This window comes from Phyllopteryx taeniolatus, unplaced genomic scaffold, assembly GCF_024500385.1.
Source record: "Phyllopteryx taeniolatus isolate TA_2022b unplaced genomic scaffold, UOR_Ptae_1.2 contig_24, whole genome shotgun sequence".
Lineage (NCBI taxonomy): Eukaryota > Metazoa > Chordata > Actinopteri > Syngnathiformes > Syngnathidae > Phyllopteryx > Phyllopteryx taeniolatus.
Genome location: NW_026903162.1, coordinates 1,878,321 through 1,901,661, shown reverse-complemented (window position 1 = coordinate 1,901,661; position 23,341 = coordinate 1,878,321). Strand labels below are relative to the sequence as shown.

At 42.5% G+C, this 23,341-nt stretch overlaps 1 protein-coding gene across 3 annotated transcripts in view; it reads left to right on the top strand.

Annotated features, from left to right (window-relative positions):
- The window catches only part of vps33b (VPS33B late endosome and lysosome associated), a 55,379-nt gene that overhangs the window by 1,342 nt on the left and 30,696 nt on the right, over window positions 1-23,341 (top strand). For all 3 annotated transcript variants that reach the window (XM_061764778.1, XM_061764780.1, XM_061764779.1), the window contains exons 3-8: window positions 14,475-14,555; window positions 14,648-14,709; window positions 15,375-15,424; window positions 16,076-16,143; window positions 16,239-16,284; window positions 16,371-16,465. In XM_061764778.1, the coding sequence (XP_061620762.1) occupies window positions 14,475-14,555; window positions 14,648-14,709; window positions 15,375-15,424; window positions 16,076-16,143; window positions 16,239-16,284; window positions 16,371-16,465 (402 nt within the window). The remainder of the gene's footprint in view (window positions 1-14,474; window positions 14,556-14,647; window positions 14,710-15,374; window positions 15,425-16,075; window positions 16,144-16,238; window positions 16,285-16,370; window positions 16,466-23,341) is intronic.

Here is a 23,341-nt window from a genome sequence, read left to right as displayed (position 1 = left end):
ACTGTACGTGGCATGTATTGTAAACTAGCTGATGTTAGCCACGGCTGCTATGTTGGTAGTGTGACGTATTCGTAATGGAGTGTTACTACAACACTAAATGTTATTGGTTTGATGTTTAATTTTTGGTAATGTGCAGTCAAAAATCAAAAAGAGTTGATAATGTACTTGTTGAGCAGAAATGTTGCAAATTCTGCCTCGCTTCTGAATCCTCTCAGCTGCCTGAGCTCGGTTTGCTATTCTTATGCCCAGTTGTTGGCAAATGAAGGATGTACATTTTAATTTTTTTCTGGAAGTGAAATTCCACCATAGTTTCAGCAAAGCTCAAGATTGCAGGTCAGCACAAGGCTACGGGGGTGTGCCCACTTTGCAAAGCTGTGTAATGAGTGTGCCTGCGAGGCCGAAGATTGACACCTTGTTGGTCATGCCTTCTGTCTGTGATTGATTAAATTTCCTTGGGCGCAGGTTTCTCTTAAAAATCATATTAGAGGTACCAGGTGGGCCAGAAAAGGCTTTTTTTAAATTTACATTTTTTTTTTTTTTAAACACATCACTCGTCCGGTTGATACTGACACCTTGAGCAATTATGACAAAAAGGGACTTTTTTAAAATTGAATTACAAACTTCCACCCATCCATTTTCTGAGCCGCTTCTCCTCACTAGGGTCGCGGGCGTGCTGGAGCCTATCCCAGCTGTCATCGGGCAGGAGGCGGTTGAACTGGTTGCCACCCAATCGCAGGGCACTTAGGAACAAACAACCATTCGCACTCACAGTCATGCCTACGGGCAATTTAGAGTCTCCAATTCAAGCATTTTTTTGGGATGTGGGAGGAAAACCGGAGTGCGCGGAGAAAACCCACGCAGGCACGGGGAGAACATGCAAACTCCACACAGGCGGGGCTGGGGATTGAACCCAGGTCCTCAGAACTGTGAGGCTGACGCTCTAACCAGTCGGCCGCCGAATTACAAACAATCCTTTTAAAATATATTGCACATAAAAGAAAAATACAAACTACCTGTATAAATGTTTGAAAACAAGCAGTGACAAATAAATGTAAATTTCTTTTTGTATATTGTACGTTAAAGTTAAATATAATATAATTGTACATACAGTCAAGCCCGAAATTATATATACACCTGGCAACTTTTGACTTTGTAGGACGATGTACAAGAGTCATCATTGTGAAAAAAATTATCGGATTTTATATACATTTGAACAAAAAGTGGCATGTCCAAAATTATTCCTACCCTTCTCTAAAAATCAATAGAGAAACCTTCATCAACTATTACAGCAATGAAATGCTTCCTGACTAGCTTTTTGCATGTCTCCACTGATGTTTTTCCCCATTCATCTTTAGCAATGATCTCCAACGCTTTCAGGTTGGAGGGTCTTCTAGCCATCACCCTGATCTTTAGCTCCCTCCATAGATTCAATGTTTGGATTCAAGTCAGGACTCTGGCTGGGCCACTACAAAACAATATTTTTGTCCACTAACCATTTCTTCACCACTTTTGCAGTGTGTTTTGGGTTGCAGTCGTGCTGAAATGTCCACTGGTGCACAGGGCCACGTTTAACTGTAGACTACCTGTTTTTGAGAATCTTCCTGTATTACTCTTTTTTTCATGGTGCCATTTTCTGTGACTAGGTTTCCTAGTCCATTGCCTGAAAAACACCCCAAAGCATTAGGTTGGGGTTCCCACCACCTTTTGTGACAGTGAGGATGGTGTTCTTAGGGTTGAAGCCATCTTATTTTTCCCGCAAAATAAAGGATGCAGCACTGTAGCCAAGCAAACATTTTTTTCATCCATCCATCCATCCATTTTCTGAGCCGCTTCTCCTCACTAGGGTCGCGGGCGTGCTGGAGCCTATCCCAGCTGTCATCGGGCAGGAGGCGGGGTACACCCTGAACTGGTTGCCAGCCAATCGCAGGGCACATAGAAACAAACAACCATTCGCACTCACAGTCATGCCTACGGGCAATTTAGAGTCACCAATTAATGCATGTTTTTGGGATGTGGGAGGAAACCGGAGTGCCCGGAGAAAACCCACGCAGACACGGGGAGAACATGCAAACTCCACACAGGCGGGGACGGGGATTGAACCCCGCACCTCAGAACTGTGAGGCTGACGCTCTAACCAGTCGCCCACCGTGCCGCCACATTTTTTTTCATCAGACCATAAAACAGGAGACCAGAAATTGGCAAAGGCCAAGTGGGCTTTTTTTATGCCATTTCTGAAGAAGTGGTATCTGCCTTTGTCTGCGTCCGTAGAACCCAGCAGTGTGCACTGTGCAGTGTCCGTTGGACTGTTGCCACCACCAGAGCCCAGATTCACCAGTGATGCTTAGATGGTGATAGTTGGATTATTTTACATCTCTCTCATGATCTATCGTCCTGGCCAGCACAGGGATCACGTTTGGCTTTCAACCACATCCTCTGAAATTTTCCATCGTGCGGGACGCCTTGTATTATTTTTAATACTTCTTTGCACTGTAGACCACTGGAACTTGAAAACATTTAGATATGGCCTTATAGCCCTTTCCTGAGTTGTGAGCAGCCACAATGCACAGCCGCAGGTCCTTAGTGTTTTTGTGTTTCGGGAAATCTTTTTCTGACAGAATAAGTAAGGAAGCAATCTTGTCTTTGTGGGTTTTTATTACAAGAAAGAAAGAGAGGAATCTTTGCAAACAGAGGAAAAGGTAAAAGTCATAATGAGTTGTTACCCCTTACTGAATATCAACCAAAACATCACCTTCATTATAAAGAAGGGAAAGAGACAGAAGAAGAAAGGGGTGGGAAAAAAAGAAATGCACCCCTCTCATTCCCACAACATTCTCACACAATTATTTTCGTCCTGCTGTATTGAAACTTATCTTTATGGGAATGGGTACCTGCAGAGGATCCGAAAGGAGGAGGAAAACAGGGAGTTGCCAAAACAATCCAGGTCACATAAAACATACATTTTCCAGCTGAGCCCGCCCTCCCCCTTTTGATAATATAACATAATCAACTATTAAACATACAAGGAAAATTATTAAACATTATGTAATCAGGCGGCACGGTGGCCGACTGGTTAGAGCGTCAGCCTCACAGTTCTGAGGACCCGGGTTCAATCCCCGGCCCCACCTGTGTGGAGTTTGCATGTTCTCCCCGTGCCTGCGTGGGTTTTCTCCGGGCACTCCGGTTTCCTCCCACATCCCAAAAACATGCATTAATTGGAGACTCTAAATTGCCCGTAGGCATGACTGTGAGTGCAAATGGTTGTTTGTTTGTATGTGTCCTGCGATTGGCTGGCAACCAGTTCAGGGTGTACCCCGCCTCCTGCCCGATGATAGCTGGGATAGGCTCCAGCACGCCCGTGACCCTAGTGAGGTGAAGCGGCTCAGAAAATGGATGGATGGATGGATTATGTAATCAATAATGACTAAAATAGGATGAAGCAATCAAAACGATATAACAGTATAACGTATTTACAAAACAACCTCGCAATTATCTAGAAATTCACACCTTAGGTCTAAGAAGATCCTTCATAAACGGGTTTGGAAGTCAATCATGCAATGAAGTTAGACTGAGGAATATGAGTCATTGAGAGGAAAGGTCTGGAAAATGCCGGTCAGTAGCGGGTGACTTTGTCAGTGGGTCGTCAGAGATCACCTGTGAATAGTGGATAAATGCAGTGCCAACCATGCGAGAGACTAAAAAGGACCACCAAAAGGGACCAGACAATTGGATGTGAACTATAGTACAAGAAACGCAACACAGATCATAAGTGCAAAGCATTATAGCAAAGACTGCCACCCAAGTCCAGGGAAGAGCTATAGATAGACAGTAAGAGATAGGTACCTCTCCCACAAACTCACGGTGGCCACCTAGGGTGTCATTCATTTCACTCCTGGACGAATGTGAACTGGTCCAATCGTGCAACTTCTCCCACTTAAAAAGATGAGTGAGGCCTGTAATTTTCATCATAGGTGTACCTCACCTATGAGAGACAAAATGAGAGAGGAAAAAAAAAACAGAAAATCACATTGTCTGATCTTTAAAGAATTTATTCGCAAATTATGGTGGAAAATTTGGTCACCTACAAACAAGATTTCTGGCTCTCACAGACCTGTAACTTCTTTAAGAGGCTCCTCTGTCCTCCACTCGTTACCTGTATTAATGGCACCTGTTTGAACTTATCAGTATAAAAGACACCTGTCCACAACTTCAAACAGTCACACTCCAAACTCCACTATGGTCAAGACCAAAGAGCTGTCAAAGGACACCAGAAACAAAATTTTACACCTGCACCAGGCTGGGAAGACTGAATCTGCAAGAGGTAAGCAGCTTGGTGTGAAGAAATCAACAGTGGGAGTAATTATTAGAAAATGAAAGACATACAAGACCACTGATAATGTCCCTCAAGCAGGAGCTCAGCCCGTGGGGTCAAAATTATCACAAGAACAGTGAGCAAAAATCTCTTTTTGGTAAAATCTCAACTTGTCATGTTTGGAGGAGAAAGAATGCCATAGCTACTGTGAAGCATGGGGGTGGAAACATCCTGCTTTGGCGCTGTTTTTCTGCAAAGGGACCAGGACAACTGATCCGTGTAAAGGAAAGAATGAACGGAGCCATGTATCGTTCGATTTTGAGTGAAAACCTCCTTCCATCAGCAAGGGCATTGAAGATAAAACGTGGCTGGGTCTTTCAGCATGCCGATGATCCCAAATACACCGGCCAGGCAATGAAGGAATAGCTTCGTAAGAAGCATTTCAAGGTCCTGGAGTGGCCTAGCCAGTCTCCAGATCTCAACCCCATAGAAAGTCTTTGGAGGGAGTTGAAAGTCTGTGTTGCCCATTGACAGCCCCAAAACATCACTGCTCTCGAGGAGATCTGCATGGAGGAATGGGTCAAAATACAAGCAACAGTGTGTGAAAACCTTGTGAAGACTTAGCACGAAGTCACCGGGTTTGATGACATGCAGGAGTCTGTCGGCCGCCCCTGGGAGTGCTGACTGGACTTGTTTCCTGAAATTGATTAGTCGATGATGTGCAATACCTGAATGATTCGTGTGTCCATCGGCAGACTTCGGTACACTCGAATGGATCCGGTACATTGGAGTGCCTGTAAAGACAATCTGTAAAAGCGATAGGGGGCACACGCTTCCTCATATATACGAGGCTTTACACGATCAGGATTTTTGGGGCCGATCAGCGAGTTTAAAAAAACGATAACCTATCACCGATCCGATCACAAGATGGAGCAATGTGTCTATTTAATTGACCTGTTCATTTACAGTATATAGTTCTGTACTTAATTGCTCACAAAATTATATTTACAATAAATAATGTATCTTTGTTCATCTATTTATGCCAGTGAGGCATAGTGACAGACAGAACAAATGAATGGTCTTCTATTAGATGGCAGGAAGTACATACAGTAATTAATGTATCCAATTTTTGTGACATTTTTGTTTGTTGGTGTGCTCTGAGATTTTTCAATTGTAAAATATGTTCCTCGGCTCCACAAAGGTTGGAAATCACTGCTCTAGTCAGATCGCATATTCTAATCAGTCAGATCAACCCAACATTACATGACAGAAATAATGGGTGCTAACTTACTGTAATTAAATTACTTCACCCAGACCGAAACTTTAGCGCATGATTCGACAGAACGGTGGCACGTTTACGTCCAACCGTTAGTGCTAGCACTAGCTTGCTAGGCTACATAACGTTTGGTTGCCTGCTTGCGAGCCGTAATGTATTAAACGTATGTGAACATACCTCAACCAAGCCTTGAACGAACATCCTCTCCTGTCCTGTGCACCGGTGACCACCGACACACGTTTTTCCCCATTTTGTCCCTATAATACAGTCGGTTGGATCCGCACTTGTTGTCGTCGCCACGGTAACGAGTATTTGCGGTCGCATTTGACAAGATAAAGACCAATAATCGTGAAAAAATGGGATGCGGTGGTATCGGAATACAAGATTTTATTGCAGTCGTCTGACATAGTGCAATCGTGAAAGAGCAAATTTGTCTTGTAGTCTGCATTACCTGTTGTCTGTCCCACACCGCCGACATGTTTTTTAAAAATATTTTTATTTTTTAAATAGCTTTATTGGCCGTCAGATAGTTACAGTACTATGTCAATAGGCACGCAACAAGGCTAAAAATAAACTAGCTTTGGATTCAAATATACTGTGCACGATGGCAACACGGAGTAAATGTCTTTTGCGGAGCTGATCGGATCGGCGAATTATGACAAAGCCATTAGCAGAAATGCTAATTATCGGCCGATACCGATCAGGCTGATAAAATCGGTGTGAAGTCTAATATATACTTGACCTAATTTAATTGACTTTCCTGTATTTATTTGTGGGTGGTAGCTACCATGTGTTCTGAGGTCTAATTGTAATCTGTCAGAAAGCTGTTGGGAGAGGAAAGCAAGTATTGTAATAAAATTCTGAGAACAATTTTGGTTAATTGTGCTACAACCCCCCCCCCCCCCCTTGAGCCGTCACCTTATCATGGTGGAGGGGAATGTGGGTACCAATGATCCTAGGAGCTAAGTTGTCTGGGGCTTTATGCTCCTGGCAAGGTCACCCATGGCAAACAGGTCTAGGTGAAGGACCGGACAAAGCATGGCTCCAAAGACCCCTATGATGAGTAAAAGTATTGGATCGTGTTTTCCCTTGCCTGGACGCGGGTCACCGGGGCCCCCCTCTGGAGCTAGGCCTGGAGGTGGGGCTCGAAAGCGAGCGCCTGGTGGCCAGGCCTGCACCCATGGGGCCTGCCAGGGCACAGCCCGAAAGGGTAATATGGGTCCTCCTTCCCATGGGCTCACCACCTGTGCGAGAGGCCATAGGGGTCGGGTGCAGTGTGAGCTGGACGGTGAGGGACCTTGGCGATACGATCCCCGGCTACAGAAGCTGGCTCTAGAGACGTCGAATGTCACCTCTCTGACAGGGAAGGAGCCCGAGCTGGTGTGTGAGGTCGAGAAGATCCGACCCGATATCGTCGGGCTCGCCTCCACACACGGGTTGGCCTCTGGTACCAGTCCTCTTGCAAGGGATTGTACTCTCTTCCACTCTGGAGTTGCTCATGGTTTGAGGCGCCGAGCAGGTGTATGTATACTTATTGCTCCCCGGCTTGGCGCCTGTACATTGAAGTTCACCCCGGTGGACGAGAGGGTAGCCTCCCTTCGCCTTCAGGTGAGGGGACGACTCCTGACTGTTGTTTGTGCATATGCACCAAACAGCAGTTCAGAGTACCCACCCTTTTTGGAGTCCTTGGAGGGGGTGCTGGAGAGCGCTCGCACTGGGGACTGCTGGGGGACTTCAATGCTCACGTGGGCAATGACAGTGAGACCTGGAAGGGCATGATGGGGAGGTAGGGGACATTGAGTCTGAGTGGACTATGGGCCATGCCTCTATTGCTGAGGACCGGAGCTGTGGCCGTAAGGTGGTCGGTGCCTGTCGTGGCGGCAACCTCTGAACCGTTGGTGGACACCAGCGGTGAGTCCTGTGGGGGGTGCTTCGGGACTATGGAGTACCGACCCGCTGATACGGGCAGCTAGGTCCCTGTACGACCAGTGTCAGAGTTTGGTCCGAATGGCTGGTAGTAAGTCGGATTCATTTCCAGTGAGGGTTGGACCCGCTAAGGCGGCCACAAATTCACAAATTCTGTTAAGAACTTTTATGGACGTAGAGGGGGTCCGGTTTGGTGGCTTCAGTATCTCTGCTTTTTGCAGATGATGTGGTTCTGTTGGCTTTATCAAGTCGTGATCTCCAAGTCTGGAGCGGTTCACAGCCGAGGGCGAAGCGGTGAAAATCAGCACCTCCAAATCTGAGACCATTGAACTCAGTCGGAAAAGGGTAGAGTGCCCTCTCCAGTTCGGGGATTAGAGCCTCCCCCAAGGGGCGGAGTTCAAGTATCTTGGGGTCTTGTTCACGAGTGAGGGAAGAATGGAACGGGAAATCGACAGGCGGATCGGTGCAGCGTCTGCAGTGATGTGGACTTTGTATCGGTCCGTTGTGGTGAAGGAGTTAAGCCGAAAGGCAAAGCTCTCAATTTACCGGTCGATCTCCGTTGCTACCCTCACCTATGGTCACGAGCTGTGGGTCAAAAGAACAAGATCCCAGATACAAGGGATACAGGGACTACCCAGGACACGTTGGAGAGACTGTCTTCCAGCTGGCCTGGGAACACCTTGGGATCCCCCCTGAAGAGGTGGACGAAGTGGCTGGGGTGAGGGAAGTCTGGACTTCCCTGCTAAAGCTACTGCCCCCACGACGTGACCCCGGATAAGCGGAAAAAAATGGATGGATGGATATGCTACTACCCCTTACTTCAATTCTTTCTTTAACATGTCCACCATATCTAAACACTATTTTGTAAGCGCGTTGATCGTTATTTCATTATATACATTATCAGTGTAGAGTCAATATTGTTTAACTCATTAGCCATTATCAACATTATACCAATCTAACATTTGTATATTATCATTATCCTGGAGACTGATAATGAAAACATTACTCAATGTAAATACATAAAAATTGCTGTAGACATTAAAAAAATTCAGGTGCAATAAAAGCTCCAGCTAGGTACTTTTCCTTTCCCCAAAAGCCTGTGTCTGTGTCAACACAAGGTCATGTGGCTAACGAGTGAAGGTTTTTGAGTAGTCTGGCAATCGAAAGACTTTCCTCCGTTGGATAAAATCTGCCGCAGCATTTTTTTGTTACAAGGGATGCCAATGACACGGTCAGTTAGGCATAATTACTGATCCAGGACCTGCAACTTATGCCAAAACATAACATCTGTATCATCATTAGATTTTTCGTCTAAAGTCTGGGGTTTGAAATTTTGTTTTTCAGGCCAGTTAAAATGTATTTTTGCTGACTGTATGCCAGTATCACCTAAGAATTTCAGTAAGTACTCTAGAGCACAAAACAAGGCAAAACCAAAAACAAAACCAAACAAACAAAAAGAAGAGAAGAAATAAAAAACAAACCACTTTAGACACCATCCCCCCTTTTGATAAAGTGACACACGGTCTCACCCATGCTAACTTTAGCAAGATACCAAAACAAAAAAAGAAAAATTCTGGAAAACCAAAAAGCAGTTAATATTTGACGGAATTCGTCCCGAAACAATTAACAGCTTCCCAACCACAAACTCCCTCGATTGACCTTGAGATCAAAGTTTTCACGGCACAATCAGCCCAGCGTTGGGTAATGACTCAAATACTGGATAAATACCTTCAACAGCGTCCATGCGAAGTGGATGCTGGCACTGTTGGCGGATGGGCAGCTTAGGTCCAATTGAATTGGCGGAATGTTCCTGATTAAACCTATAATTGGTAGCTGGTAGCCCAATTAGTGGGATTTGACTTGGGACTTGGGAAATGTCAAGGAAAAGAACATTGCGCGTGAAGTTCAGTTCATAAGAAGGATGCAATGCAGAACACGTATGCGTGTTGTGAAAAATCTGTGTTCTTTGACAATTAAACAAAAAAAGGTGCCCAATTAGATGTGCGGCGATAGATAAACAAAAGGCTTACATCCTCCTAACCGCACTGAAGTTTCCTCCACCAGAGAAATGTGCAGTGTTTTGGTTACAAGAGACAACACAAAACAAAAAGAAAAATCATAAAATATCGTAATGAAATGCAGTATAGCTGCCAACACTAAAAGACAAGTATGTTATGATGTTTTTTTTTTGTTTTTTGTTACGATCAAATGATTTGTGGTTTTATTCTCTCTTAATAGTTTAGTAAGTCTTTGATTATGTATCCTGTATTATATTGTCTTGTAGATGTATTTTACTGCTTTTTTACATCATGGTCAGGGGACTACAGATGAAAACTAGCCTTCTGGCTAATTCTGGCTTTTTTAACCATGTGTACTTAATGTGTTTTATGAAATTGCATTGTCCCCTTTCAAATAAACTGATTTATAATAATTAATAGTCTGCAGCATATAACATCCCTTTTAAGGATTAAATAGCTCTTGATGTTGAAAATGTACTATATTTTACTAATGTACATGACTGTCCACAAACCAACACCAGAGAGCTGCTGTTTTTTGCTTAACCAACTTTTACTAGTATTTGGTATGGAATATTGTCTCTATGGTGCCTCAGTTAACGTGAAATATGAATTAAAATCATCCATCCATTTCTGAATTCCAGACGTTTTTCTGCCGGGAGCCCTGAAATCAGGTCATTCGAATTTCTTGAGCTTATCTACTCACTAGCGAAGATCTCTGCCTTCCCTTTCCGCTCCCAAGCCAGCGCTGTCAACATAGCAAACACGTGTGCTCTCACAAGTGGGTCTTCTACACAGAGCCAACCAATCAGAGGACATGGGGCAGTCTTAGCCAAATATGGACAAAGCGGATACAGAACTGGGTCAAACAGAAGTAGCTTTCAGAGGGTCCTTTTCTGGACGCTCATGACAAAACCAAGGTGTTTTTTTAAAATGAAATTGACACTTTTATACTAATTTCAAGTTAGAGAGTCACTCTATGGAGGTCTAAATAGCCAAAATAGGGGACCTTTAAGTTGATTAAAATAGCTGTTCCCATTACCAATCAATCAGGGAAATTAGGATGGTTTAGAATAGCTTGAACTTCAGTCCCCTCCAAAAGTATTGCAAGGGCAAGGTCAATTCCTTTGTTTTTGTTGAATACTGAAGACATTTGGGTTCAGATCAAAAGATGAATATGAGACAAAAGTTCAGAATTCCAGCTTTCATTTCATGGTATTTACATCTACATGTGTGAAACAACTCAGGACCTGTGTTGCCACAGTTACCTTGAAAAAGTAACTTAGTTACTTTACTGATTACTTGAGCTTAAAAGTAACTTAGTTACTTTGCTGATTGCTTGATTTCAAAAGTAACTCAGAAAAAAAGTAACATTTAGTTCCTTTTGGCAGCAGCCAAGTGCCAGGAATATAATTTATAATATAATCCACACGACAAAAAAAGCATCAACTTAACCGTACCCGTTACTTGGTAATGAACGCCACACGAGTTACAGAATAATGTCATCAACATGAAGCAGTAAGTTAAATATTAGTGTAGTTGAAGCCACATTAAATCAGCAACTTAGTGCTGACTTGACGTGCCAACACAATACAATACCGTATTTTCACGACCATAAGGCGCACTTAAAAGTCGGACATTTTCTCCAAAATGGACGGGGTGCCTTATAATGCGGCGCGCCTTATGTGTGCACCGAGTTCCCAAATCTATAAATGTTGTTGTGTGATGAGCGATCCGCTTGACTGACTGGGAGCATTTCCTCCCGACGCGCTGCTTATAAAGAGGAAAAGTGGACCTGGCTGAGGACAGCATGCCGACGTAAAGGGGGAAGGGTGCACATGGAGGAGGATGCTAAAGGCACGCCCCCAGTAGGTATATAGTGCCGGTCAAGCCAGCCTCCACTCGTAAAGTAGCAAACAAGCTAGCCGCCCCTAATTTTGTTCATACTAGGCATTACGGTAATAAGTCGGCAACTCGCGGCGAAAGCCACCTTCAAAATAAAAGCTTCCCAATAATACGGACATCAATGCTCTTCGGTTAAGGAATGCAACCAGCAAGGTTAATTTGAATCTTGAGATGCATTAAAAAATGTAATTTATTAGTTTTCGGAGACTTTTATTTTGAAATACAATATCAGATCTTCATCAAACCTCTTAGTGGAGTCCTTGGTGGTCTGTTACACAGATCTGGAAATAAATAAAAACGTAACAATCAAATACACTTTCACTACGGAAAATAACAAATATAGTGTGGCGACAGTGAAATCGTGCATTTCTTTGCACTTTTATGGTACTGCACCGTCACTGTGCATTGTAGAATCAACAATCACTACCCAATCACTTTCTTCTATTCATTGGAAAAAAAGGTCGATTTCGGTTAAATGCTTCTGCATATTTGGACTCTTCTTTCTCCAGCTACAAATTACTATTTGGTGAGAGACATTGATGATGCAAAAGTAACTAATGTTAGATTGAAGAAGTCACTGTCGTCTTATTACTCTCCTGGGAAAAGTAACACGTTACTTCGCTCGTTACTCCAAATGGCGGATTTTTGGATTAAGTGTTTTTGGAGTTTGCCTGTAACTCGTTACTGTGTAACTTTGTCGCTGCTCAGGACAGAGCACCTTTTGTTTGAAGGCACCCACTTTTCAAGTGAACAAAAGTATTGGAACAGACATGATTAAATTTAATTAAAATGAATAACATTTAATATTTGGTGGCTTAACATACTTGCAATATCTGCATCAAGCCTGCGACCCATTGACATCACCAGACTGTTGCATTCTTCATTTGAAATGCTTTTGCAGGCCTTTACTTCAGCCTCCTTCAGTTCTTGTTTGTTTCTGGGGGTTTCGCCCTGCTTTCTTCTCTTTCGGAGGTAAAATGCATGCTCTATGTGGTTGAGGTCCGGTGATTTACTTACTAAGGCCTTCCTTCCACTTTTTCCCCCAGATGAAGTCCGTTGTTGTGTTGCCAGTGTGTTTTGGGTCATTGTCTTGTTGCATGATAAAGCTTCTCCCGATTAGTTTGGATGCATTTTTCTGTCAACCTCCACAGGGCAGGGGTGAAGGTATCACAATCCACTGTTTGAAGAAGACTTTGAGAGAATAAATATAGAGGCCATACCACAAGATGCAAATCACTCATCAGCAAAAAGCATCGGAAGGCCGGATTGGATTTTGCAAAGAAGTGCCGAGATGTTTTATGGATTGATGAGACCAAGATTAACCTTGAAATGATGGATAGCAAAAGTATGGGGAAAGAAAGCATCTGCTTATGCTCCAAAACACACAACCTCATATGTGAATCATGGTGGAGGTAATGTCATGGCTTGGGCTTGCTTGGCTGCTTCTGGAACGGGCTCACTCGTCTTTATTGATTATGGAACTCATGATGGGAGCAGCAGAATGATTTCTGAAGGCTATAAAACCATTTTGTCTGGCAGTTTACAGAAAAATGCATCAAACTAATTGGGAGAAGCTTCATCATGGAACAAGACAATGACACAAAACACACTGCCAACACAACAAAGGACTTCATCAGGGAGGAAAAAGTGGAAGGTCTTAGACTGACCAAATCAATAAACGGACAATAATCAAAGGCTTGATGCAGTTATTGCAAGTAAGGGTTATGCCACCAAATTTTAAATATTATTCACTTTAAGTTAATCTAATATGTTCCAATACTTTTGCTCACTTGAAAAGTGGGTGAAAAGTGGGTGACTTCAAAGGAATTCTGAAATTTTGGGCTTGACTATAAATATCCAAGGGTCGTGTTGATGCATCATTCAAAATTGTTTATTTTATCATTTATTTTATTTTAATTTAATTAAACTGTTTATTTAGAATTTGAACAGATTTGCAATGCCGACCTGAGAACAGAGTAAAAGAAAAAAAAAAATACATAGACAATGTACTGTACTGCATTTATAAAAAAAATAAAAAAAATAAAAAATAATAATAATAAAAAAAAAACAAAAAAACGTTTTTTTACCACTGTAACATTATGCACAGTTTGAAATTTAATTCGGTCACTTTTATCCTTTTACCACACTTGAGAATTACTGGCTTAAACAAAGAGATATATGTATATCCCAGGAGCATCAAGTTGTCATCTATTCTTAGTTTCTCTTTAATGCACCAAAATCGTGTTTCATCCATCCATCCATCCATTTTCTGAGCCGCTTCTCCTCACTAGGGTCGCGGGCGTGCTGGAGCCTATCCCAGCTATCTTCGGGCAGGAGGCGGGGTACACCCTGAACTGGTTGCCAGCCAATCGCAGGGCACATACAAACAAACAACCATTCGCGCTCACATTCACACTTACGGGCAATTTAGAGTCTCCAATTAATGCATGTTTTTGGGAGGTGGGAGGAAACCGGAGTGCCCGGAGAAAACCCACGCAGGTACGGGGAGAACATGCAAACTCCACACAGGCGGGGCCGGGGATTGAACCTCAGAACTGATTTTCAGGAATTTTTCGATGGGCTGTGTCAACACATTTAAGCATTTGGTTCTGTATTTAAATGTGCTTTGCTCAAGTGCACACCCTCATCATACTGAACGTGATGAAAAGCCTATGAATCGATGCACCCTTCAAGTAAAAGGCAATCGACCGGGCCATTGAAAAGGCAGTTGAGCGAGAGTAAGATTCTCTACCTGATTATTGATGTACATATTTTACACAACACTTGCAGTACTTTCACTACTGTTTTACTTTGTGCTATTTCCACTTGTTTATTTCTCACAGTAAGTTTGCCAGTTGTTTTTCTCTTGTATTGAAGTGTAAAATTAGTGACTTAAACAGTATACTGTATATCAGGTGGCTGATGAGATTGTGGGTGTATAAACTTTTACAACTATATATTAGGTAACTTGCCCCAGCGTAATTCTTAATATGTATTTTTCATCACTCACATTCTCATTTAACCCAATTTTTTTCCGGTATAGCTTCCAGGAAAGAAAGACCTTTTTATTGAGGCAGACTTGATGAGCCCTTTGGATCGTATCGCCAACGTTTCCATCCTGAAGGTGACCTTATCCACTGCTTTAATTTATTCTTCTCTCTAATGAATAACAATTCATATATAAAAACATTAATTCTCTCTCTGTTCTTTCACCAGCAACATGACGTTGACAAACTATATAAAGTAGAATATAAACCCATAATTAGCACATCAGATCAGTGAGTACTCATCATATACACACATACAAACATAAGGCTTCTTTATACTCGCGCGGATGGCGACCGCGCTGACGTCACTGCGGTTGTCCCACACATAATTTGCCTTTATACTCGAGCGCAACCCACGCTCGCAGTTTTGAAAATGTACTGCAGTTCACCTCCAAGTCAGGGGTGTCACTGCGGCTGGTATTGGCTAGGACACCACAGGGTGGAGTTTCCTCTGTATTATTTTGGCCAATTCTGGTCGCCGTTTTTACTTTACTTTCAGGAACAAGGAACAAAGCAAGAACAATGGCGACCGTGGAACAGGGTCTGCTAGAACAAATGGACTGAGATAACCAAATGATACCTTTTAATTATGCTGCAAAATCGATCAAGAAGGCGGCGGTGGTATGTGGAACCAAGGGGAACGCTGACTACATCATCACAGCATGTGACTAAAACGGACCAATCATGAGAGATGATCTCCGCGGTGTTCGACGCGCAGCAACTATTTTTGATGTGTGCGCGTCAAGCTACGCAGACGGGCGGCGCGGGGCAATTCGTCGGTCACGTGATGCATTGCGGCGTTGTCGGCCGCGCGACCGCGGGAGTATAAAGAGGCCTATACTGTTCAGCATAATTCAACATGTAGATATCTGACAGTATGACTTAACTCTCTTGAGGCTCTGTTTTCTGATACGACCAAGAATAAAAACAGTGAAGTGGATATCTGGTAAGTTTGTCCTCATATTTTGTGTTTATTAATTGTTTAATGAGTTTATATTGGATTAATCATTCACAAGCGGCACGGTGGACGACTGGTTAGAGCGTCAGTTGTGAGGACCTGGGTTCAATCCCCGGCCCCGCCTGTGTGGAGTTTGCATGTTCTCCCCGTGCCTGCGTGGGTTTTCTCCGGGCACTCCGGTTTCCTCCCACATCCCAAAAACATGCATTAATTGGAGACTCTAAATTGCCCGTAGGCATGACTGTGAGTGCGAATGGTTGTTTGTTTGTATGTGCCCTGCGATTGGCTGGCAACCAGTTCAGGGTGTACACCGCCTCCTGCCCGATGACAGCTGGGATAGGCTCCAGCACGCCCGCGACCCTAGTGAGGAGAAGCGGCTCAGAAAATGGATGGATGGATGGATGGATAATCATTCACAATTCACAACCTGGCCAACAATTAACAGTTGTCTGAACCTGCAAAAAGCAAATTAGGTGGCTGCTCTTGTTTATAATGTCTACTGTTTTTTAAAATATGAATTAGGATGTTTCTCAATAGAAAATGTTACAGTATGAATAGACGAATGCTCAAAAGAATGTAAAATTTTGTTTCAGGTAGCTAATTTCTGCCAATTTCCTGTTTCATGCCTTCTCTCTACAGATGTGGTAAATGCAGACAAAGCTGGAGGGAAATTCAGAAAATACAAAATTATATTTACCCCTCAGAAGGTATCTGATATTCTGGTGTTTAAACCAAAACAAACCTTAATTTACTTGCTTTGAAGTTATTGAGAGTAATGTACTACCCATGGTCTGTCTTTCAGTTTTATGCATGTGAGACAGTGCTGGAGGAGCAGGGGGTCTTTGGAAGTAAGATCTCTTGTACCTCTTAGATTCGTTGCAGGTCATCAGTGTCATTAAAAGTGTTGCAATTATTTTGCCCTTGTTTTTTGTAGACGTGTCAATGGATGAATGGGGCTTCCATCTACTGCCTTTGGATGATGACATCATCAGTCTGGAACTCTCAGAGTTTTTTCGGGACAACTATCTGGTAAGTATTAAAACACTATGCCTGAGCCAAATATTCATTGTCGATTGGATTTTTTTTTTAATGGTGTAAATTTTAAAACTAAAATCAAAAACAAAATGTCAAAGTGACAGAACATTTTTTTCTCCTGTGTATCCAATGCTAATGTGTAGCCATAGCTGGATTCAAACGTTCAATGGCTTCTTGGACATAAACTGTTCTTCGAACAGGGCACTCACTGACTCAAATGGCCTCATATCCTACTTCTTCAGACACTACTTGTCTTAAAAAATATAGTCAATTTAGTCCCCTCTACCTAGATTTCTATGGGTACACACAGACCAGAACACCCAAAGCACAGGGCTCTTTGGCATGTTTCATGTGCCATGGCTGTGTTGGCACGCTCCTTCAGAGGCAAGACATGCTGGTGTAGGTAAAAGTGTTGTCAAGCGATTAAAATAAATGTGACATTAATTAATAATGATCTGTAATTATTTGATCTATTTAATCAATTTTGTAATCCCCCAAAAGTATAGAAGGGAGATTTAGTCTGGCAAAAAAGTATTTAGTCAGCCACCAATTGTGCAAGTTGCCCCACTTAAAAAGATGAGAGAGGCCTGTAATTTTCATCATAGGTATACCTCACCCATGAGAGACAAAATGAGAAAAAAAAATCCAGAAAATCACATTGTCTGATATTTAAAGAATTTATTAGCAAATTATGGTGGAAAATAAGTATTTGCTTCAAAGGTTCATCTGAATACTTTATATACCCTTTGTTGGCAATGACAGCGGTCAAACGTTTTCTGTAAGTCTTCACATGTTTTTCACACACTGCAGCTGGTATTTTGGCCCATTCCTTCATGCAGATCTCTTCTGGAGAAGTGATGTTTTGGGGTTGTCGCTAGGCAGATTGCAGAGATTGCAGATTCAGTCTTCCCAGCCTGGTGCAGGGCTACAATTTTTTTTCTGGTGTCCTTTGACAGCTCTTTGGTCTTGGCCATATTGGAGTTTGGAGTGTGAATGTTTGAGGTTGTGGAAAGGTGTCTTTTATACTGATAACGAGTTCAAACAGGTGCCATTAATACAAATAACGAGTGGAGGACAGAGGAGCCTCTTAAAGAAGTAGTTACAGGTCTGTGAGAGCCAGAAATCTTGTTTGTAGGTGACCAAATACTTATTTTCCACCATAATTAGCTAATAAATTCTATAAAAATCAGACAATGTGATTTTTCTGGATTTTGTTTTCTCATTTTGTCTTTCATATGTGAGGTATATCTATGATGAAAATTACAGGCCTTTCTCATCTTTTTAAGTGGGAGAACTTGCTCAATTGGTGGCTGACTAAATATCTTTTTGCCCCACTGTATCTCTTGACAGTTTGTGTTTTGACAGGTGTATGGCTTTGACCTTTAGGGTGTGTGTTCTGATCACATGACACCATTAAAAAATAAAACTGGTATTATAAAGAGTCATAAAGCAATAAAAGTGTCACATGGTATAAGATATGGCGTTTCAAAGGGTTAATAAATAAACAAATCTGGTGCTTTAAAGTAATACAAGTATCACGTGCTATAAAATCTGGCAGTTCAAAGTTATAAAACTAGTGAATTCTAAAGTTTGCACTGGCTTGTGCCCCCATAGGGCTGCATTGTGTAAATACTATGAAATGAAAGCTGGAATTCTGAACTTTTGTTGCATATTCATCTTTTGATCTGAAACCCAAATGTCTTCAGTATACAACAAAAACAAAGGAATTGACCTTGCCGTTCCAACACCTTTTGAGGGGATTGTTGTCAGGGTTATTTTAAATAACACGCGCACACCAAGGAAGGAGACAGAAGGAAGACAACAACTTGAGTCAATGACGTAACTTTGCAAAGTGAGAGCAGCTACAAGAACAAGCACCACGCTTATCTCTCCCAACTCCTCTGAGGTACCTGTCCTTGCGCAGCTCTTTTTATTAACATTTGGTGGGTGGTTACATTTCATGGTATGAGAGTATGAAACAGAAGTACAAAAACATGCCCTGATATATATAGTCATGGTCATTAGGTGTGTGTGGTCATTTGATAACTTATGTTCACTATCGTTCACATTTCCCTCCTGTTTATCGTATGAACATCACATTGACATCAAAATACCACATTCCGTTTTTACAGGTTTCTATGGTAGTCATCATAACGTGACAATTCATTACACATCAGTTGTTTCTGCTTTTAGGAGTGACAAGTATTTATCGCTTAGCATGATGCCAGAAACATACTTATTCACCACTTTAGTCATCATGGCGCGAAGACAAGGAAAGATGCAACCAGTAAATAGGCAAAACAATAATAGAATTATTAGAATTGGAGTGCAAATTTTGAGGAGGAAACTCGTCCATCCAACAGACGTAAACCAAGAAAAGGGATCGAATCCCTTGTTGACAAAATCTCATGTTTCAAAAAACTCACATCTTTCATTGTCTGTATGGCGGCAGCCACTTCTTGTCCATCAGCAACACTGTCAGGAATGAATGTACAGCAAGTGTCATTTACCAGGACACAAACTCCTCCTTGCGCTGCAGTCAGCAGATCGAAGACCATTCTATTTTGCAATACCATCAATCCCATGTTTGATATTTCTTCATTTGCGGCTTCCCAAGCTTTTATACTAGCGTTCATAAATAACCCCAATTGATTATCAATGGTCTCTATTCTTAGCATTATTTTTCCTACACCTAAACATGGAAACGATGACAATACCATTTTGTTTCCAGTGCTCCAGAGTTTAAGGTCATCTGGAACATTGGAACCTCGTATGGCGTCATGTGGTTTAATTTCTGGTGTTTTGATGTCTAATTTTTCCGTTCCTGTATATCAATTTGGCTTGCTGCCGACAAGATGTATGTATGATCTTGTATGCCAGGATGCTGGGATGTGTAAGTACAGTTTATGTCCGCAAAGCCAATAAAACATCAATAGCGTAAGTGGTTTTGTTTGCAGGATGATCTTGATACGCTCTAAGGGAACAGATGTGACCTAATGGGCAAGGGGCAAGTTGTATGAATCTGTCTTTACCTTCAGCAGACTGGGCATTATTGCTCACGAACGCTATTTCAGTATCATGGCATACATTAGCTGGTAGTGCCCCTACTGCGGTGGTCCCATTATGTGAGAAACATTAAGGAAAGGAGACATTTTTCGCAGTGTGTACCTTAGAAGTTATTGAGGATGTAAGATTAACCTGTCGAAACGCATACATTGAGGCACACAATGGTCGAACTACTTGCTCTATTAATGTCCCATTTTGCAATGTGATGTGAGAAAGTACAGCTCTATTTGTTAATCTTCCCTTTAAAGCAAATTCTGTGACATGCTCAGTCAGATTCACGTCCAGTAGAATTGTATCAAGGTTAGGGTGTGTTGATGACACAGGCATTTTAGTACATAACACATTTCTAACTCGGGCAATCATGGTGGCATATCTGTACCAGACGTTAGTGTGGAAAACGTGCGTAATGTTCCATGATGTTCCTGCGCCACGAATCGTCGTCCTTCATGCATCGTCGGACCTCTGCTGGTCGACAGTGGCTATAGCAAGGGTAGAATGGCTAGGGTTATTCCTGCACAAATGAGGCACATTACCGTCTGTATTGTCTTTTTTCTTGTTGTCCTCATGCTCCTCAGTTTGTTGCGTTCAGGAGTCTTTAGGATGTCGAGAAGAGCCTCTGTCTTTCCAGATGTCACTGATTGTGTGCTGAGTCCAGATGTCACGGACTGTGTGCTGAGATCTCATTTGCGCTCCTCAACCGGCATGGAGGCAATCTGTGGCACCTCCACTGCCTCCATCTGCTGGAGGTCAGGCCCTGCGGCTTCACAGCTCCCAAACAGCTGGAGGAGTTCTCGGAGGCAAGCTTCCCTCTTCACTGAGATTGAGACGAATAGGCTCTATACACCTACCCCTCTTTGTAGTCAGCCTCTGCTGAGCTGCCTGCCAGTGGTACCTGCCTTTTGCAGTGCGGCAAGTGGATCCAGGAGGGGCAGTAGGTGTTCTCTGCAGAACTTGAAAAGGTCCGTCCCACCTTGGACTAGACCAGCACTTCTGCTTCATGACTGATGAGGACCCAGTCACCAGGTTTGATGGGTGTTTGGCCCACCTGCAAAGACAAAGGTTAATCTGGCAGGTGGTTACACATTGCTGCTACTTTATCTTTTAATAATGTCCTCATATAGTCACTTAGATCAATCTCTTGCATTTGTTCAGGCGTTAGTGGAAAATGAGTTACTGGTAATTTAAATGGTCTGCCATACATCATTTCAAACGGACTCATTGGACCACTTCTTTTTACCATTCTCATAAAGTTTAACTAAATCTAAACAATCAGGCAATGCTCTTCCGGTTTCTGCCATGCCATTTTTTTAATCTGCTTTTGATCGTTCCATTTGTTCTCTCTACAAGGCCTGCACTTTGTGGGTGATAGGTGCAGTGATGTTTCGATGTTATGCCCAGATTTTGTCCTGTTTTTTCCAACTACATTATTTACGAAATGGCTTCCAAATAATTTGTGGTATCCCATATTGTGGGATAATGTGTTTACAGAGTGCCTTTCCCACTGTAATCGCATCTGGGTGGGCGGGTGGGTGGGTGGTTGGTACTATTTCCACCCATTTGGTAAATGGATCAATTATCACCAATCAATATTTGTATTGTTTTGATCTGTTCAACTCAATGAAATCCATGTGTATCGTGTGGAACTGATATTTTGCTTGAGGAAACTGTCCTCTTTTCGGTCTAACATTTCCTTGTGAGTTATGTTTAGCACAGATCACACATGCTGCGCAAAACTGTTTAGAATAATTATGGAATCCGTATGCAACAAAGTGATGCTCTATTATCTACACCATCCCTCCTGTTGAGACATGACAAGGCACATGGCTATAATTGCTGCCCATTTGAAAAGGCCTTTTATAAGTATCGGTTTAGCTTCTTTGTTATATATGATTCCATCAGTATTTGTTGTTGTGCCTTTGTTTTCCCAAAAAGCTTTTTTTTTAGTGTCTGGTGCATTGTTTTGCGTGCCCTTTAGCAGTGTAATGTCAATTGGATCTGCATTTTGCGCATTTTGAATTGCCAGACATAGTTCCATCCATTTTCTGAGCCGCTTCTCCTCACTAGGGTCGCGGGCATGCTGGAGCCTATCCCAGCTGTCATCGGGCAGGAGGCGGGGTACACCCTGAACTGGTTGCCAGCCAATCCCAGACATAGTTCATGTTTACTATTTGCTCCTTCTTTGGCTATTTTGTCTGCGAATTAATTTCCAATTGAAATTTCATCTGTTCGTTTTGTGTGAACTGCATATTTGCATACTGCTATTGCTGCAGGGAGTAATACCGCCTCCAGTAATGCAATAAGGAGTGTTGCGTGAGTCACTGGTTTCCCAGTGGATGTTTTCGTTCCGCGCTTCTTCCATTGCGCAGCAAATACATGCAAGGTAGAGAATGCATATTGACTGTGTAGATTGTCACCCTTTGACCTTTGATTAGTTTACATTTCTAGTTTACATTAATTTACAGTTTCTATTAATGCAACTAATTCTGCTCCTTGATGGTAATTGGACTAGCTTTCAATACATTTTCTTTTGTTACTACAGCATATCCTGTCGTTTTTATAATGACCCATTGACAAAAATTTGTACTGACTCTTTCAATGGCTGGGGCCTCATGTACAAAAGGTGCGTACGCACAAAAACGTGGTGTCCGTTCTTTGTTTTTTTTGTATCAAGCGTGACATAACCGTGGAAATGTGCAGTGCCTCACGCCAACTGCATGGCTGGCGTACGCACGTTTCTGCAGCTTTTGGTGCTTTGGCGACACTTAGAGGTGATGCTGGGAAACTGTTCTCATAAATCTGCACATCAGAGAGACATGAATAATTAGCACTGATGAACAAGTCATGCCCGGCAACATTTGATTTCAACAATGCAATTGAGGCAAGGACTGAGAATTCATTTGTTAACCAGTGTATTTAATGAACCACTGATATTTGTGAGGACACCTATTAATTGATCAAGGCGATCATTTACGCCGCTCACAATTGTGATTCTATTTGAATTCAAAACATTTATTACAAATACCACACATACAACATTTACGCATGAACCTTTATCCCACAGGGCTGAGTGTAGGTTACTGTATGAACACATTTAAAAGTACATGGTATTAATCTTGTGGGGTGATCATAGTCAGCCACATGTCCTCCCATCACCCCTGAGAGAGCAGCGTCACCCATGATCGCAGCGATTCTCTCCTCGAACGGGGTGAGGTCCTCCGCGTCGGTTCTTCCGCCTTTTTTTGGCCACACTTTGGCGGCGGGCAGTTGTCCTCCGCTTCACATCCACCTTAATGTCTGACCACTTCTTTTTTAGTTCAGCGTGTGCACGCTATTCTGTCTCCACAGCATTGACAGCCGCACATGTGCTGTCTCATTCATTCCTCTTTCGGGTGTTGTTAACGCGGTAGGACAGCGTGCCAAAGTGGATTTTCTTGCGTGTCTCCATTTCATTGAGCAACTTCACATTCAGAAAAATTATTTTTCTTCATTACCTTGCTCATTTTCCTTTTTTTTCCTGATCATGCAGAGATCGGCATCTCAGGTGGAGGGTTCATTTAAATATGATTTGCATACTCAAATGTGGGCGTGGACAGAGAGGAGGCGGCTACTCCAACATGTGCGCTCATTTCCACGTTGATTGGAATGTACGAAGGAAATGTGCTTGGATTCATGAATACGCAGAGTTTCATACATCTGAATATTTTTGTGTGTACGATGTTTTCTGGATTTCAGCATACGCAATGTTTTAGGAGGAAATCCACGCAAGTCTTTGTACATGAGGCCCCAGGTCTTTTAGATCTGGGG